General features: G+C 38.1%; 1 protein-coding gene across 4 annotated transcripts in view; it reads right to left on the bottom strand.

Moving 5' to 3' along the window:
* pear1 (platelet endothelial aggregation receptor 1) overlaps positions 1 to 15438 on the bottom strand; it is a 55645-nt gene that overhangs the window by 2655 nt on the left and 37552 nt on the right. For 3 of the 4 annotated variants that reach the window (XM_079625130.1, XM_079625128.1, XM_079625129.1), the window contains exons 3-20: positions 13658 to 13759; positions 13038 to 13138; positions 12847 to 12939; positions 8769 to 8893; positions 8400 to 8521; positions 7381 to 7489; positions 7158 to 7294; positions 5670 to 5882; positions 4931 to 5105; positions 4710 to 4830; positions 4057 to 4220; positions 3613 to 3715; positions 2617 to 2763; positions 2400 to 2531; positions 1848 to 1976; positions 1115 to 1240; positions 805 to 1014; positions 1 to 110 (exon numbers count right to left, since the gene is read on the bottom strand). In XM_079625130.1, coding sequence (XP_079481256.1) covers positions 1 to 110; positions 805 to 1014; positions 1115 to 1240; positions 1848 to 1976; positions 2400 to 2531; positions 2617 to 2763; positions 3613 to 3715; positions 4057 to 4220; positions 4710 to 4830; positions 4931 to 5105; positions 5670 to 5882; positions 7158 to 7294; positions 7381 to 7489; positions 8400 to 8521; positions 8769 to 8893; positions 12847 to 12939; positions 13038 to 13138; positions 13658 to 13759 — 2419 coding nt within the window. Of the gene's footprint in view, positions 111 to 804; positions 1015 to 1114; positions 1241 to 1847; positions 1977 to 2399; positions 2532 to 2616; positions 2764 to 3612; positions 3716 to 4056; positions 4221 to 4709; positions 4831 to 4930; positions 5106 to 5669; positions 5883 to 7157; positions 7295 to 7380; positions 7490 to 8399; positions 8522 to 8768; positions 8894 to 12846; positions 12940 to 13037; positions 13139 to 13657; positions 13760 to 15335; positions 15376 to 15438 lie in introns of those variants that run through there. The other variant, XM_079625131.1, reaches the window with a different exon arrangement.

Genomic DNA, 15438 nt, shown 5'->3' with positions numbered 1-15438 from the left:
CTTGATGGCTCTGTCCTGGTTGTTGGGCAGGTGTGGCAGTGGAGGTCTGTTCTGAGACAGTGTGTGGTAACTCGGGTTTGAGTAATGGTGATGGTAGCTGTGTGGAACATCTACAAGAAAATTGCAAATCTCACATACAATATAATGTAATATTTGATTATGCTGTTTCTAACCTGTAACATATAAAGCATATTTAATCTGATGTAAATGAAAACAAGGCTACGAGGAAGAAAATAGAATAGGAAAGGCTTTACTCTTTTAAAGAATCCATGTCAGTTAGCAAGTATTGGCATATTGCTTTTCTATTTAGAAAAAGGCAACAAGAACCTCAACATATGCACTTCCACTATTTTTTTCTGGAAATAAATGAATACTTTTATTCAGCAAGGATGCATTCAATTGATCAAAAGTGACAGTAAGATTTGTATTTCAAATAAATCCTGTTGTCACAAAAATACTGATAAGCACAACTGATTTCAACATTGATCATAATGTTTCTCGAGTCAGCAAATCAGCATAAGAATGATTTCTGAAGGATCATGTGACACTGAAGACTGGAGTAATGGCTTCTGATGAATATATATATTTTTAAATATATTAAAAACATTTATTTTAAATTGTAATAATTTTTCACTGCCATTTTGATTAAATGCAGCCTTGGTGAGCATAACAGACTTCTTTCATAAACATTTCAACAGTAGTGTATAAATATATTAGTTATTCAGTATAACAATTCCTTGTAGCCCTGGAGTCAAAATCAATTTGATGGCACTACTGATAGTATCAGAAACTCCTGTGGCTCACCTGGCACAACGTACTCTGAACTGACTGTGCGGGTTGAGGAGAAAGACACGACGGGTGTGTTGCTCTGTTTGTCCTGCTGTCTGCGCCGATATAATAGCAGAACAGCCAACAGGAGCACAACCAGAATCACCAGCACCACAATGCCTGCGATCGCACCCCACGAGTCCCTTTCCACCGGAGAAACAGGCACCATCATACTCAGCTTCTTCTCTGAAAAACACACAACCGTTCCCATTGACAATGTCAACATAACCAAAACAAATCGATGTGTGTTACTAAACACAAATGGTTTCTAGGCTGCTTTTAATACCTGGTTTGCAGTCCTCGCCTGGTCCAGGTACACATATACAGTCTCCAGTGTGAGGATCGCAGGAATGGTTTGGGGGACACGAGCAGGTCTGAGCACAGTTAGTGCCGAACTTCCCAGTCTGACACACTACAAAGACAAACATTTGGCAAATGTTTCATGAACTTGTAGAGTGTGAGAGACATATAGAGCCTGGTCCAGGAATAAAAATGTATTTTCAGCTGAGAATCACAAAATTAGTAATTTCTTCCGAAAGCACATCCAGGAAATCTGGCAAATAGTCGTTTCGAGGAAAATCGACTCCAATATAAGAACTTCAACGTAATCATAGTAATACGCTGCCTATAGTCATTTTCTTATTCAGTATTTTTGTTTTGTTTCCAGCAAAAAAAATATCTAAACATTCTTAAATCAAGATATACTTGAGGTGCAAAAAAGTTGTACTTTCTGAGAACAGTTTTAAACATAAGTAAGATTTATGCTTAAAACAAGAAAAATGCTGCCAATGGGGTAAGAACAATCAACTTAATTCAAAGAGAAAACAGAGAAAAGGTTTCTTTAATTTTGATAAACTTAAAGGTTTCTCTAATAATTTTGTAAATTTTGTTCTCTTATAAATTCTGTAATTTTGATAAACAAATAATTTTTAATGTTATTTTGCATCAGATCTGGACATCAAAAATCCAGTGAAATCAAACAGTTTATCATAAAGAAGGTCTGTTGTCCAGAAACTCACATAAAGAGCAGTCCGGTCCAGTCCATCCAGTGGGACAGAGGCACACACCATCCTGGCGGTGACATGTTGCATTGTTGGTGCACCTGCACACATTGCTACAATGGCTTCCATACCGACCAATGGGGCAGGCTAGAAATAAGACAAAAACAGAAATGAAAATGATGTATACAAGCCTTAAATAAGATTGTACTGAAGACAGTCTGCTGCTATAGGAGATATAGCAGGTTTAAAGGGATAGTTCACTCACAAATGAAAATTCTGAAATTATTCACTCACCCTCATGTCATTTCAAACCTTTATGCTGTTATTTTATTAATATTAATTTTGGTGAATAATGACTTACATTGACAACTTTTATGGTTATTGTTTTTTTGGCCGTTTTTGGAGCTTGACAGATAAGGTCACTATGAACTGTAATTGTATGAAAAATGACTGCGTTACAATTTCAGTAAAACAATTTTTGTTCGAAATTACATAGGGTTGTTGAGCAAATAAAGACAAAATTTCGATTTTTACACGACATCCCTTTGAGTGTGCATCTGTATATCTAACCTTGATCACACAGTTGTCCGATATATCCAGGCAGACACAGACAATCGCCTGTAATGTGATGGCAGGACAAGGCATGCACACATGTTGGGCATTGACGACTGCACCTCTCTCCGAATAGACCAGCACTGCACACTACAGAGAAAAGAAGGGAGCACTCTCTAAACACGCTCTAATGTGACCTGAGCTCTCAGAGACTCAAGGATGACTGTGTACTTACTGTGTTGACACTGAGCTCCCCAGAATCCGGGTTTGCAGAGGCAGATTCCGGTATGTGCCTGACAGGTGGCGCTGTTGAGGCAGGAGCAGGTCAGGTTGCACTGAAGGCCCCACGTTCCCTCTGGACACTGCTGTGTACAGCGCAGACCTGCAGAAAAATAACAAACTCTATTGTGCTGTTTAAGGTGTAATGCTCTATTTTAAAAGCTTGGAAAAAAGTTTAATAAGTTTCACACTTGATCCTAATATTCTGAGAACTGATTATATACAAAAGTCTGATAACATACTTCAACCATTTTCTATAAAAACGGTCACTTATTACTTATGTTTGGGGTCTCAGATATATTTTCATGAATCTCTGACTAGTTTAGAGATTTTTGGAGATTTTATGTACGCATGCAAACTTGAATAACATACCAGATTTGCTGATAAATACAAAACCCTGCACGACATGCAGACAAAAATCTACTGTATTGTGGCCACAAATAAAGTATTCATTCTATCGTTTTATTTAAATCGTGGCCAAGAATGAAGAGTTTCTTCACATGACTTAATTTGTTCTCTCATTTTAGTAAATCATAGCCACATTGAACTCGTCCCTCGTTTTAGCTAAAAAAAGGGAACAAATCAGTATACAGTGCGCATGATTTACGTAAAACAAGGGAACGAAAGTGCTGATGTATTAGTAAGTCATGTCATGGAAACAAATAGTTAATTCATGGCACGATATACATTTTTCCCCGCATGTCTTGCCTGGCTCCGTAAATATTGAATAGTTCATACTGCACCCGATACACCATTCAATTAATGCAATGCGCTTGGCTTGTCCTTTCATTTCCAGAGTGACGGATTATCAATTGTGATTGTTATATTCTGCTTGACTTGTTATTTGATCAACCAAAAGCTGCTATTGACTTAAACCTTTATCACTGCTTACTGTATACTGTTTTGTGTACTATTTATTAGGCCGTAATTATAAATGTGAATGAAGTCCCACCTGTCCAACCAGGTAAACACAGACACTGGCCAGTAACACTCTCACATCCTTCATCATGCAGACAGTCACATTGGTGACGACAGCCTGGGCCGAACATCCCGCTCTGTTCAAACCAGAATGGAAATACTGATTCAGAACGATCAAGTAACTCTGGCTCTGCCCAGTGAGATTACTCGGCTCTAACAAAATTACTACTTTAATTTAAATGATGGCCATGCAACAACATATATATTCATAAGAGTGTTATGCATTTGTCATCCGGTTAATAATATATGCTGATGGTGTAAAAATGACTGCAGCTGATTTAGGAGACAGATATGCTGAACCGACAACAACACAGATGTCAAATTCAGTTCATGGGAGGAAAAAGTGTGACTTAAGCTGAACTGGTTATTGTAAATGAAATACATGTGCACTGTATGCTAAAGCAGATATTTGAGTTACCGGACAGGTCTCGTCACAGGAAGCTCCTCTCCAGCCTGCGGTGCACCTGCAAGAACCATCGGCAGGGTGGCAGGATGCTCCATTTGCACACTGGCAGGTGAAGTTGCAGCCGGGACCCCATGTGCCCTCTGAACATGCGATGGAACAGTCACGTCCTCTCCACCCTTAACACACACAGTTAGGGTGACATTGTTCTCACTTCTCCCATCAGACAGTGAATATTACTTAAGAGGAGAGGCTACAGAAGGAAAACAATATTTTTAATACGTTTTTTATTGTCATATATTTGAAAATGTAATCGATGGCAAAGCTGAGTTTTCATCAGCCATTACTCCAAGCGTCATTGTCACATGATCCTTCAGAAATCATTCTAATACACTGATTTGGTACTTAAGAAACATTTCTTATTATTATCAAAGCTTATTATATTTGTGAAAACTGAGAATATATATATAAAACCATAAATAATATGATAAAGATCAAGAGTGCATTTGTAAACAGTATTTCACAGCATTGTTCCCTTCATTTGGTCTGTTCATTAATTATTGACTCATTTACTGACTCTCTAATGCTCTAAATTCATTGACCAAGTGTTTTGTTTACAATTGAATTAGTTAATTCTTTCTTTTAATGTGTAGTGTAGCAAAACTCACCTTCCTTACAGAAACATGTTCCATCGATGGGAGAGCAGGCTATAGAGTTTACACAGATACAAGGAGACAAGCAGCCCTTCCCATAGAAACCATCCTCACAGAGCTTCTCGCAGTGCAATCCCTACCCACACACAAACACTTAGGAATATTAAACACCTGAGATGGCATTAGTTACCTGTATTGTGAGAAGTTTTGTTTGTGACCGTGTCTGTCCTACTCACCGTATATCCGGGCGCACAGTGGCACTGGCCGGTCACCGTGTCACACACCCCTCCATTCACACAGAGGCAGGGCTCCAGGCAACCGTTACCGTAGTAACCATTTGCACAGGTTTCATTACAGTACAGCCCCGCCCACCCAGGCTGACAGGTACACTCCCCCTTCAGAGGGTGACAGCTGTAACATCCACGACACAATCAAAACATATCATGACATATGGGAAAATTGCTGAAGCTAGTCATTTTTTGTTATCAAAACAGCTTTTGGTTAATAGAATGGTCAGTTGATTGAAAGAACTGATTGGTCAAATAGTGAGTCTTTGTTCTCAGCAGTTTTGTTATTGTTAACTAAACTAAGTATTAAATTTGTTAATTGAAATAAATCTGAAATAAAATAAAAATATTAAAACTCAAAGAAAATAAGAAGCGTCGCTTTGGTGACCAGCTGAAATAAGTTTGTTGAAGTACAAAAATTACTAACTGAAATAAAACTAAAACAATTTAAAAATGAATCAAATATAAAAGCACATAACACGATTACAAAAAACTAAACTACCGGTAAACTGAAAATATAAAAAATAAAAGCTCATACAACAACATATTAATACAATTATCTAATTATTCTAAAATAAAATTGGCTCTGAGAACAAAGATGGATGTAGTTTTCTAGTAGTAGTTGTGTTCACACTGGCAAATCAAAGCTAGTGATCGTCAGTAAGAGACATGGAAGCATAAAGCACACCTGAGAGTGTTTTGTGAGTTGCAGAAGCAGCGGTGTTCGCAGTGAATGCCGTAGGCACCATCAGGACACATCCTGTGATCACAGCGCGGACCCTTAAACCCCGGCTCACACAGACACCCACCGTGGATGTTATAGCAGCGGGCTCCGTTAGCACAGTCACACACACCCTTACAGTCCTCGCCGTACGTACCCACTGCACACTCCTCGTTACACCTTCACAGGAGACACTCAGTGAACAAATCATAGAACCATGCTCAAATAACTAGCAGTGGATATCAGACTTTTACAGCTTTTCTAGATTACTAAATATTTTAAATGGCCATATACAATCAATACATTTATACAATAAACTGCATTGTTAAATGTAGAATACAGAGATTTATATTATTTATTTGATAATACAATTTTATTGATTATATTTTTTATTTTGTATATTAATATTATTTTTGACATTATTTTTTTATTCTAACATTATCTTGACAAATTATTATTTATGTCAAATCTGGGCCCCGTAAAAAAAAAAAAAAATTCTTATTACAGGGAGAAACTGTGTTCAAGGACACTTAAATGAATAGTTCACTTAAAAATTAATTTTTGCAATCATTTACTCACCCTGAAGTTGTTTCAAACCTGTGTGTATTTCTTTCTTCAGCTGAACACAAAAGAAGATGTCGATAACCAGACAGTTGATGTGCTCCATTGACTTGCATAGGAAAAAAAAAATACTATGGAAGTCAATGGGGTCCATCAACTGTTTGGTTACCGTCATTCTTCAAAAAATCTTCTTTTGAGAACAACTAGAGGGTGAGTAAATTATGACAGAATTTTCATTTTTAAGTGAACTTTTCCTTTAAGAAACTTTTCCACCATCGGTCCGAACAGTTCTAAGAATGAAAAGGAGCGGTTCCGGTTATATTTCCACTTGAGCTTGATTACAAACCGTTCTCTGACCAGAATTCTCAGCACAGTTGGCTAAATAAGGTGTGTGGCTAGATGCATGTAGTGATGTCGCCACTCAGGATTGGTTGCTTGTCTTTTGCCTGGCTAGGAGTTTCTCTGTAGCTGGCCAAGCGTGCTCTTCCAAGTTAATGGAAGATAATAATAAAATTAAAATAAATATCTGATCATCCTGTATAACGCGGTTTCTTTTTACCTCATATCATCTGTAAACTGTTGCCTTACCAAGGCAACGACTGACCCATTTGTATTACATTCCATTGAGTTGTTATCAGCTCCACAGGGGAAAATGAAACCATATCTGTACCGGCTGAGCTGGATCGGCACAGATTGGAACGGTTAAGCAATCAGAACGGTTTGTCCCGACAGTGGAAAAGTGGCTGTACAGTATGGCTTGATACTTTAGAGCCTCAAGAGCCTCAAGGGATCTGTAAACTATATATTTTTTTAATTTATACAAGCTATAAAAGCTATCACCTGTGCTGGAATAATACATCCTCTTAGTATAATCTGAGAGTACATTATACAGACCTTTCTCCAGTATAGCCTGCATCACACTGACATTGGCCTTTTTCTGGATCACAGTGACCTCCATTATGGCACAAACATTCTTTAGCACAGTTTGAACCAAAACGGCCCGGCGGACACCGCTCAGTACACACTGCACCCTGAAACAGAGAGAGGAGAGAGGCTGAAAATGCATGACCACCAAAGAATAAAACAAAACAAAACAAAAACAAGACAGATTTCTCACCATCCAGCCAGGTGGACACAAACACACCCCTCTCCCCTGGCAGATGCCTCCATTCTGACATGAGCAGCGTGCAGAACAGCGGGTCAGCCTCTTACACGACTCCTCGCACCTGATAGGCAGAGACACCGTTCAAAAATGGTTTTAGGATTGTAAAACAAGAAAGAAAGAATTCAATTCAATCTACAAAGAGCAGCGCAAATTTGCTTCTGGTTTAAGACATTGGCTGCATCCGAAATCGCAAACTTCCCTACAATATACTAGGTGACATATAACAGTATGCGAAAAAAGAAGTATGTCTGAATTTACAGTACTTTAAAAAATAGTAGGCAAAAAGTATTGGGATGACCTACTTCTTCCCGCGAGATTCTGAGGTGTGCATACGATGGACACTTTACTATGAGCCCACAGGAGAGGATTTATGAATGTCAGTGAAGCGACTTAACTGACGCTGGTAGGTCACATGATAATGACAACATGGCGAATGTAGTATGTCCAGATTACATTCATACTACACACACACTCATACTATATAGAACGTACTTTTTTAGCGGGCATGAAGTAATCACTTAAATATGTACCTACTCAAGGGACCATGCGATTTCAGACCAGCCTTATTTTTTTTGGCCAAACCTTAGTAAATCACCTTGCATTATTCATTTAAATACTCTCCTCCCATAAATGTTGCATCTGAAAGGTAAACTCCAACAAATGCATATCCAATGAGGTCAGCTGCAAAAATAACTGTGTCCATTCCTTTTCAGTGCAATTTTTTGCACTGGTTTGCGCTGGCGTAAATCTGGCCCCAGGAATACAAATGGACAGAATCTTATACAATGCTCTGATACTGTATGTGCCCACAAACACACATATAAAGTCTGCAAAATGGTTTAATATAAAAACAATGTGAATAGAAATATGCATAGACTTCTGTGACTAAATATAGCATTTGAAATCTCTCCATAATATACAGAGAGCAGAAAGAAAGCACATTATTATTCTAAAGTACGTCCTGTACTTACAGAGTTCCAGTAAATTTATCTCTGCACACACACTCTCCAGTGGTTTTATTGCAGAATCCTCCTGTTCCACACTGGCACTGCTGCAGACAGCCTTGACCGAACGACTTTGCAGGACAGGGGTCCTGACAGGAAGAAAATGTGTTTAATTAAAATTATTCGACTTTCAATATAATGTAAAATGTAAAACTTTAGCTTTTTGCATCATATTTATCTTATCCCAAATCACACAGTAAAAATGGAAAATGTGCAGTTGTAACTATTTTCATATTAATATAGTATTCAATAATATATTTGACTTGTATAAAACCAGTTTATTATGAACATGTTACCATCTCAAGATCAATAAAGAGGCTGTTTGTGTGGCCATACCTGGCAGTGTTCACCAGTGTATCCGGCTGGGCACTGACAGGTTCCAGTAAGAACGTTACACTCTCCCCCGTTCTGGCACTCACAGAGTCGCCTGCAGCCTGTACCCCAATGCTGGGCATCACATGCTAAACATAAGCACAAATTCAGCTAAATCTGAGATATCAGCAAACACACATACAGTCTGTTCAAAAGGTTTTCTTGGATTAAGGTGGTTTTCTTTTTGTCTTAAGGTGGTCTGACTGTTTGGTCATTTGAGGAAATCAGGCTTCCTAAATACTTTCGAGGTTCTCTTGAGCATCCCTGGCATTTAGAGCATAACAAATTGATAGCGTGATTGACCGGAGAATTTGCACGGAGCTCAACAAAAGGAATGAGTTTCAAATGGGAAATTTAACAGATGGAGTTTGGCCGGACCTCAGAGAGAGCTCAGGCCAGCGCTCACACAGGGATTGGATTTCGGTCATGACACAACCTAAACTGATGACACGTACCCTTTACGGGTCAAGAAGAGGAATCCATCACAGGCACACACGTACGCACGCACGCACACACACACACACAGACAGACAGGACGAAGAGCTCAGTACCAATAAATATTCTCTTGAATTTAAAGAGATTATTAATCAGCAAAGATTAGTTCATTTGTCTTCAACAATACTTCTTAACTTCTGCATTTCAATCAATTGAAAAGGTTTCTTTCTATTTTGAAAGTTGGGGTCAGTAAGATTTTTAAATGTTTCAAACTAAGGTTATATACAATATATATAATATACAAAATTGTATATATAAATATACAAAAAATACTGCTAAATATTATTACAATGTAAAATAACTGTTTTCTATTTTAATATATTTTAAAATATAATTTATGCCTGTGATGGCAAAGCTGGATTTTCAGCTTAGTCTTCAATCAAGAAACATTTATTATCACATTTATTATCATGGTCAAGAAATATTTATTACTACAGTTAAAACAGTTGGGCTGCTTTTTTGTGAAAACCATGATACATTTTTTTCAGGATTTTTTGATGAATATAAAGTTCAAGAACATTAATTTGAAATAGAAATCTTGTAGTCTTTAACTTTTGATCGATTTAATGCGTCCTTCCTTGCTGAATATATATATATATATATATAAATCTTACTGACCTCAAACTTTATACTTTGTTACTATACTTTTTATATATTCTGCAGGCTGTTTGAGAAAGGTTTATTCTGTCTTTCCACTTCGAGGCAGAGATTTAGAGTCCCGGGGTCTGACTGACACTCTAACAACAGGGGACGTGAATGATTCCAACACCCCACGTTCACATTTCAGGCTTTAGGAACTGGAGATCACCAGCTGTCTCAATTCAACTGAGCTGACGTCCAGCCAGTTCTCAAAGCAAATGCATACCACTTTAAAAAGACAAGAGGAAGCCTCAGAACTTGATTGATTTTCAGCTCAAAGCAGTTTCCTTGACCATGACACTTAATTGAGCTACACTACAAGTCCAATTTTTTTTTTTGTTCCCAAGCCCCCATGCCCTAAAGTCTCTCAGGATAAATCGGCATCATCTGAAATGACAAACTTGTGATGGAATATTATAAACAATGAATATGAAGCTGATCATTTTCACTCTCTTTGTCCATGTTGAAACTAGCATTTGTTTGTTGATGTTGCTTTTATTTCTTGATCTATGTATTGCTTATTTTGTGTACAGCGCTTTGAGATTATTATCATGTGAGTCACATGTTTATATTGTTGATGAAAAGATGAAAACTCAAATAAGAATAGTTTTATCAAACAGCATGTTTCCAGTAGATATGGAATGACTTTTTGAGATGTGGGAAAATTCCTCTCTAGTCCACGAGGGAAAAGTTGTTGTAGGGTTAAAGGTCTTCTCTTGAAGGGCACTTTCCCAGAAGCCTCTACTTAAATATTTAGCGTGAATTTCTTTCTAATGCGAAAATGCTGAACATTATGAATATTCCACTCTTTTTGCCTTTTAGTGTATCTACTATAGGCTGTTATGTATATTATTAATGATCTCTTTTGCATGATTTTAAATAGCCAAGAAGTCGTATAGCAGTTTGATAGAGTTTGGCCTTTGGTCTCTCAGGACAGAGTGAAAGAAATGTGTATTTAAAACCTCAAACCTCTCTAATTTCCCACAATGCTCCCAACACACAGGCATTCAGGAAGTGTCAAGCCTACTCCTGCCAATGTGAGCTAATAATGGGGTTTCACAGTCCAACCAAACAAAGAGCAGGACAAAATTAGAGAGAAAGGTCTTCTGTCTAGAGCCAGAGTCTTGAGTTTCCATTTCATTTATGTAAACTCCACTCAGGATCCTATACAGCATTGTACTCCACTGAAACCACAGTTTTTCAAATCAAATCAGCATTACAGACTAAGATATTACAACACCCAATGGCATCACGGACGTATACAAGGACGGTCATGTACTTAACAGTCAGTGCGACACTACAAAAAAATGATACAAACAAATAAAATCTATTTCAAAATAAATAAATGTTATAAATAAAATAACACAGGGCTGCATTCTGTGTATTAAGTTGTATTACATTACTTTGGAAAAATGTGCCAAATCAGATGAGAAAAACTGTAGATGCACAACAAAATTTAGCTGTGCAAACTCTTATTTTATTTTCATTTTGATGATGCACACACATACTAAAAGAAAATAAAGGAGTAGAGTTAAGGAGAGAACAGATGCAGAGAGAGGGAGAGGGAGAGAAAAGGGAGAGAAAATGGGGCCCAATAAAAATATGCACAGCAACACTAACAGATGACAACATGTTTAAAAACGAAGCCAGAACACTCACTAGTGAAAAGTCTCTCCTTATTAAACCCTGTGCATGACCATGTGTGATACAGAAAGAAGGAAAAGAGTGTCCCTTCGAGTCGGTCATTCGATACATTGCGATCCCTTTCGAGTCGGTCTCTCGACATTGCGTTACCACGCTATGGGGGTTATCCCCTTCCTTTCACAAATACTGAAACCTGATTGCATCGCGCCGGTGAAATAAACCGGCCAATGACGCGTGAGCGCACAAGCTAGGGGCGGAGCCTTACACTATATAGCTCGAAGCTCTCAGTCATTGAGTCAGAAACTTCTCCTTCACGAAGCAAGGATCAAAGCATAGAAGCATCAAATTACTTCTTGCCGTTGAGGACACCTTTAAGAGAACGATACTCTCAACCCGTTCCCTTCTGCAATCCGGCAAGAGGATGTCGATTAAGGAGTGTAGCACATGCGAAGGACCGATCAAGCTCCAAGCTAAAGTAGCCTATATATATATGCTGTTGCTTACTCCCGCTTCACTATAAGCTGGAGGGCTCTTAATTGTCCTTGATATATCATCCCCTAGGTGCTATAGTCTAGTGGATGTGCATGGTCAATGGGCTCGACTCGTTTGGCTCATATACTTCTCTTGTTATGATTGCTTATAACGCAGCAGGATTTTATGCGATCCACATAGCGTGGTAACATAATGTCCAGAGACTGATTCGAAAGGGAACATCTCCGGTTACTCACGTAACCTTGGTTCCCTGAGAGATGGGAACAAGACACTGCGCACGCTGCTGTGTTATAACTCTCCGTCTCAGTCTCCGTAGCACACCTGTTCGTTCAGTCAAAGATTCTGACTCAATGACTGTGAGCTCCGAGCTGTATAGTGGAAGGCTCCGCCCCTAACTCGTGCGCTCGCACGTCATTGGTTTATTTTACCAGTACGCTGCAATCAGGCTTCAGTATTTGTGAAAGAAAGGGGATAAACCCCATCCTTCCTCTCAGGGAACCAAGGTTACGTGAGTAACCAGAGAAGTTTTCAGTATTGGATGAATTAAAAGTTTATTTATAATCAAGATTGCTCTTCCTCTGTTCACCATCTTGGATTTTATTTTATATATAGCTTGTTGCAAAGCATTAAGGGAGTGTTACCTTAGAATTGTGCATAAACAAAGTTCCCTATTTTTTTAAACCACTTTCACACTGAGAATGCCTTTAAATGCTGCACTTTTTGGTTGTTTTTGTGTCAGAAATGAGGAGAGAAAGTGTGACGCATAACTCACAGCTGGAACAGTCGTCTCCACGCCAGCCGCTCTCACACTGGCAACGATCAGGTGCTACACAGCGGCCATGGACACACTCCTTAGTACAACGTGCTACACACACAGGGTAGGAAGGGAAAAATAAACACACAGAGGGATGAAAAATACAAAAACAAACCGTTCAAAAGGTAAAACGTCAATTTAATACTCACGGACACATTTATTTCTGCTCTCATAGAAGCCACGACAGCACTGATACCTCCTACGATAGTCCATTTTCACCACCTGCCTATAAAGTGTTTTATAGGTGATCCTGGAGAGTGAATAAGAGAAACAGTTTAATAACCACAGGAAAATGCACAGGCTAAATGCAAGACCACACAATATTCATTATTTCATTATCACAGATCAGCTGTAGTTGGAATATAAAGTCCCTCAGTAAGACTTCTTATTCAGTAGTTGTCTTGGATCAAATTTTGGCACCTTTTATACATAAACGTACAATTTTTAGAAATGTATTAAACATTCAGTGCCCTTCCCATTCGCCTTAGTTCAGATTTAACTTAAAAAGGCCTTTGGGAACCAAAGAGAACCACGGCAGGGAGAGTGAGTTCCATGCCAGCATTATAATAGAGGGAGCGTGCGTGCACGCCAGCATCACAATTACTTGGATTCTAAGCCATTTTAAGCCTCCACTGCCAAACCAAACAATCCCTCCAATGACCTAAGCTGAAGACTGAAAACCTGAAATCATGCTGCGTTTAGTCTAAGTCAGCCCAGTGTAACTGTGAGTAAATGCTTGAGGGCATGTGTGTTTGTCAGTGTATGTCACCTGTGCCGGGTGCATTTGTTAGCGGTCCAGGGTTCAGAGCAGGTCTCTTCATTTACTTGGTCGAAAGGCTGAGCATATGATTCCTTCACTGAAGTGGTGAAGCTAAAAAGGAACAAAGATTTTGTCACTCTCACCAGTCACTTGTCATTTTGCATCATTCAACTCGATGTACAACACACAAACTGCAGGAACTGTCACTTTAGTAGAGTGTCTTGCTTAAGGGGATTATAGAGCTGTTCAGTTTGTAGTGATAAAACACAGAAGAGAATTAGCTTCTTTTCGAGCCATGGGATCCCCAGGAATTTATATTGTATTTTTAGAATGACAGTTTTAGATTTATGACTAAAAAAAGGTCTGTGGTTAGGATTACTTGAAAAGGCTCTCACATTTTGTCCCTACACCATAAATGGATCTTTCGATAACACTTTAGTTCTCCAATTCTCACTATTAACTAGTTGCTTTGCTTGTTAGCTTATTATTACTAGGATATTGGTTGTTTATTAGTACTTAACACATATTAATGCCTTATTCTGCTTGACCATATTCTACATCCCTCAATCCTACCCAATACATAAACTTAACAACTACCATACTAACCATTAATAAGCAGTAATTCAGAGTTTATTGAGGCCATGTAGTTAGATAGTCGTAGTTAATAGTTAATTAATAGTGAGAACTGGACCATAATCTAAAGTGTGACCGGTGTTTCTTAAAAATGTTGACTTTCTGACTTAAATGTTTAAGGTTTAAGTACGGTTCTGTTTTTTCCCATTAAAAATTCCTTTGAAAATTCCCATTCATCCATTCTCCACACAATTGATTAAAAAATAATAATTTGCGACTAATTGTGACTTTTTATCTCATAATTCTGATTTGCAAAATGTAAATTCGCAATTGTGTGTTTATTTTTTACTGTATGGGGCGCAGGCATTTTAAAAATGATTGACATTTTTTTATTGGATTTATTTATTTATTTATTTATTTTAAGTTGCTAAGTCCTTTAAGTCCCTATATTTTTACGGAATACGGAATAAAAAAAATGCATAATAAAAATAAACACACAATTGCGAATTTACATTTTGCAAGTCAGAATTATGAGATAAAAAGTCGCAATTAGTCGCAAATTATTATTTTTTTATTCAGTGTCAGAAACAAGCTTCCAAATGATATACTTAAATCGAAAACAATGAAGGAACGGGTGTGACGTCATTTCAAACAAAATCGGGCCAAAATTAAGTTTAGTTGAAGTTCATTTTAGGAGTTCGAAACAGCTTGCCAAATTAAATTTCCGGAAAAGTTTACTCTGGCTGGTAAACACCTTCGAACTTCCATTGTTCCATGGCGATTACGCAACAGGTAAGTGTGCCTTCTTTGACATGGACATCATCTTCTGTTCACGTCGAGGTCAGACATCGGTGAACACGGACGAGAGCCGCTTTATAGTACAAATTGAAGTTGTAATTCTAATTGAAAGAGACACTGACCTTTACGACCGTTAAGGACTACATGAAAGTTTATGTGCTTGACGCATTGGAAATCGAAAAACCACTAAGCATCAGTATAAAGTCACAGTCAAAATTTCCGCACCGCAATGAACAGGATATTATGTCATGCTCTAGTGTTTTTTTTATAAATAATAAATAATAATGCATTCGAAATATGAAGAAATACCACATACTCGACTTTCCCGCGACTTCCTCCCATGTCTCCGCCATTTGCATGCGTATAAATGGAAGGAAGTGGAGCCTAAGTCTAGTGCGATCGCTAAGTTTCTACTTTCT

This window comes from Phoxinus phoxinus (assembly GCF_949152265.1).
Source record: "Phoxinus phoxinus genome assembly, chromosome: 10".
NCBI classification, from domain to species: domain Eukaryota; kingdom Metazoa; phylum Chordata; class Actinopteri; order Cypriniformes; family Leuciscidae; genus Phoxinus; species Phoxinus phoxinus.
The sequence above is the reverse complement of the archived record's forward strand: the minus strand, read 5'-3'. Positions and strand labels throughout refer to the sequence as shown.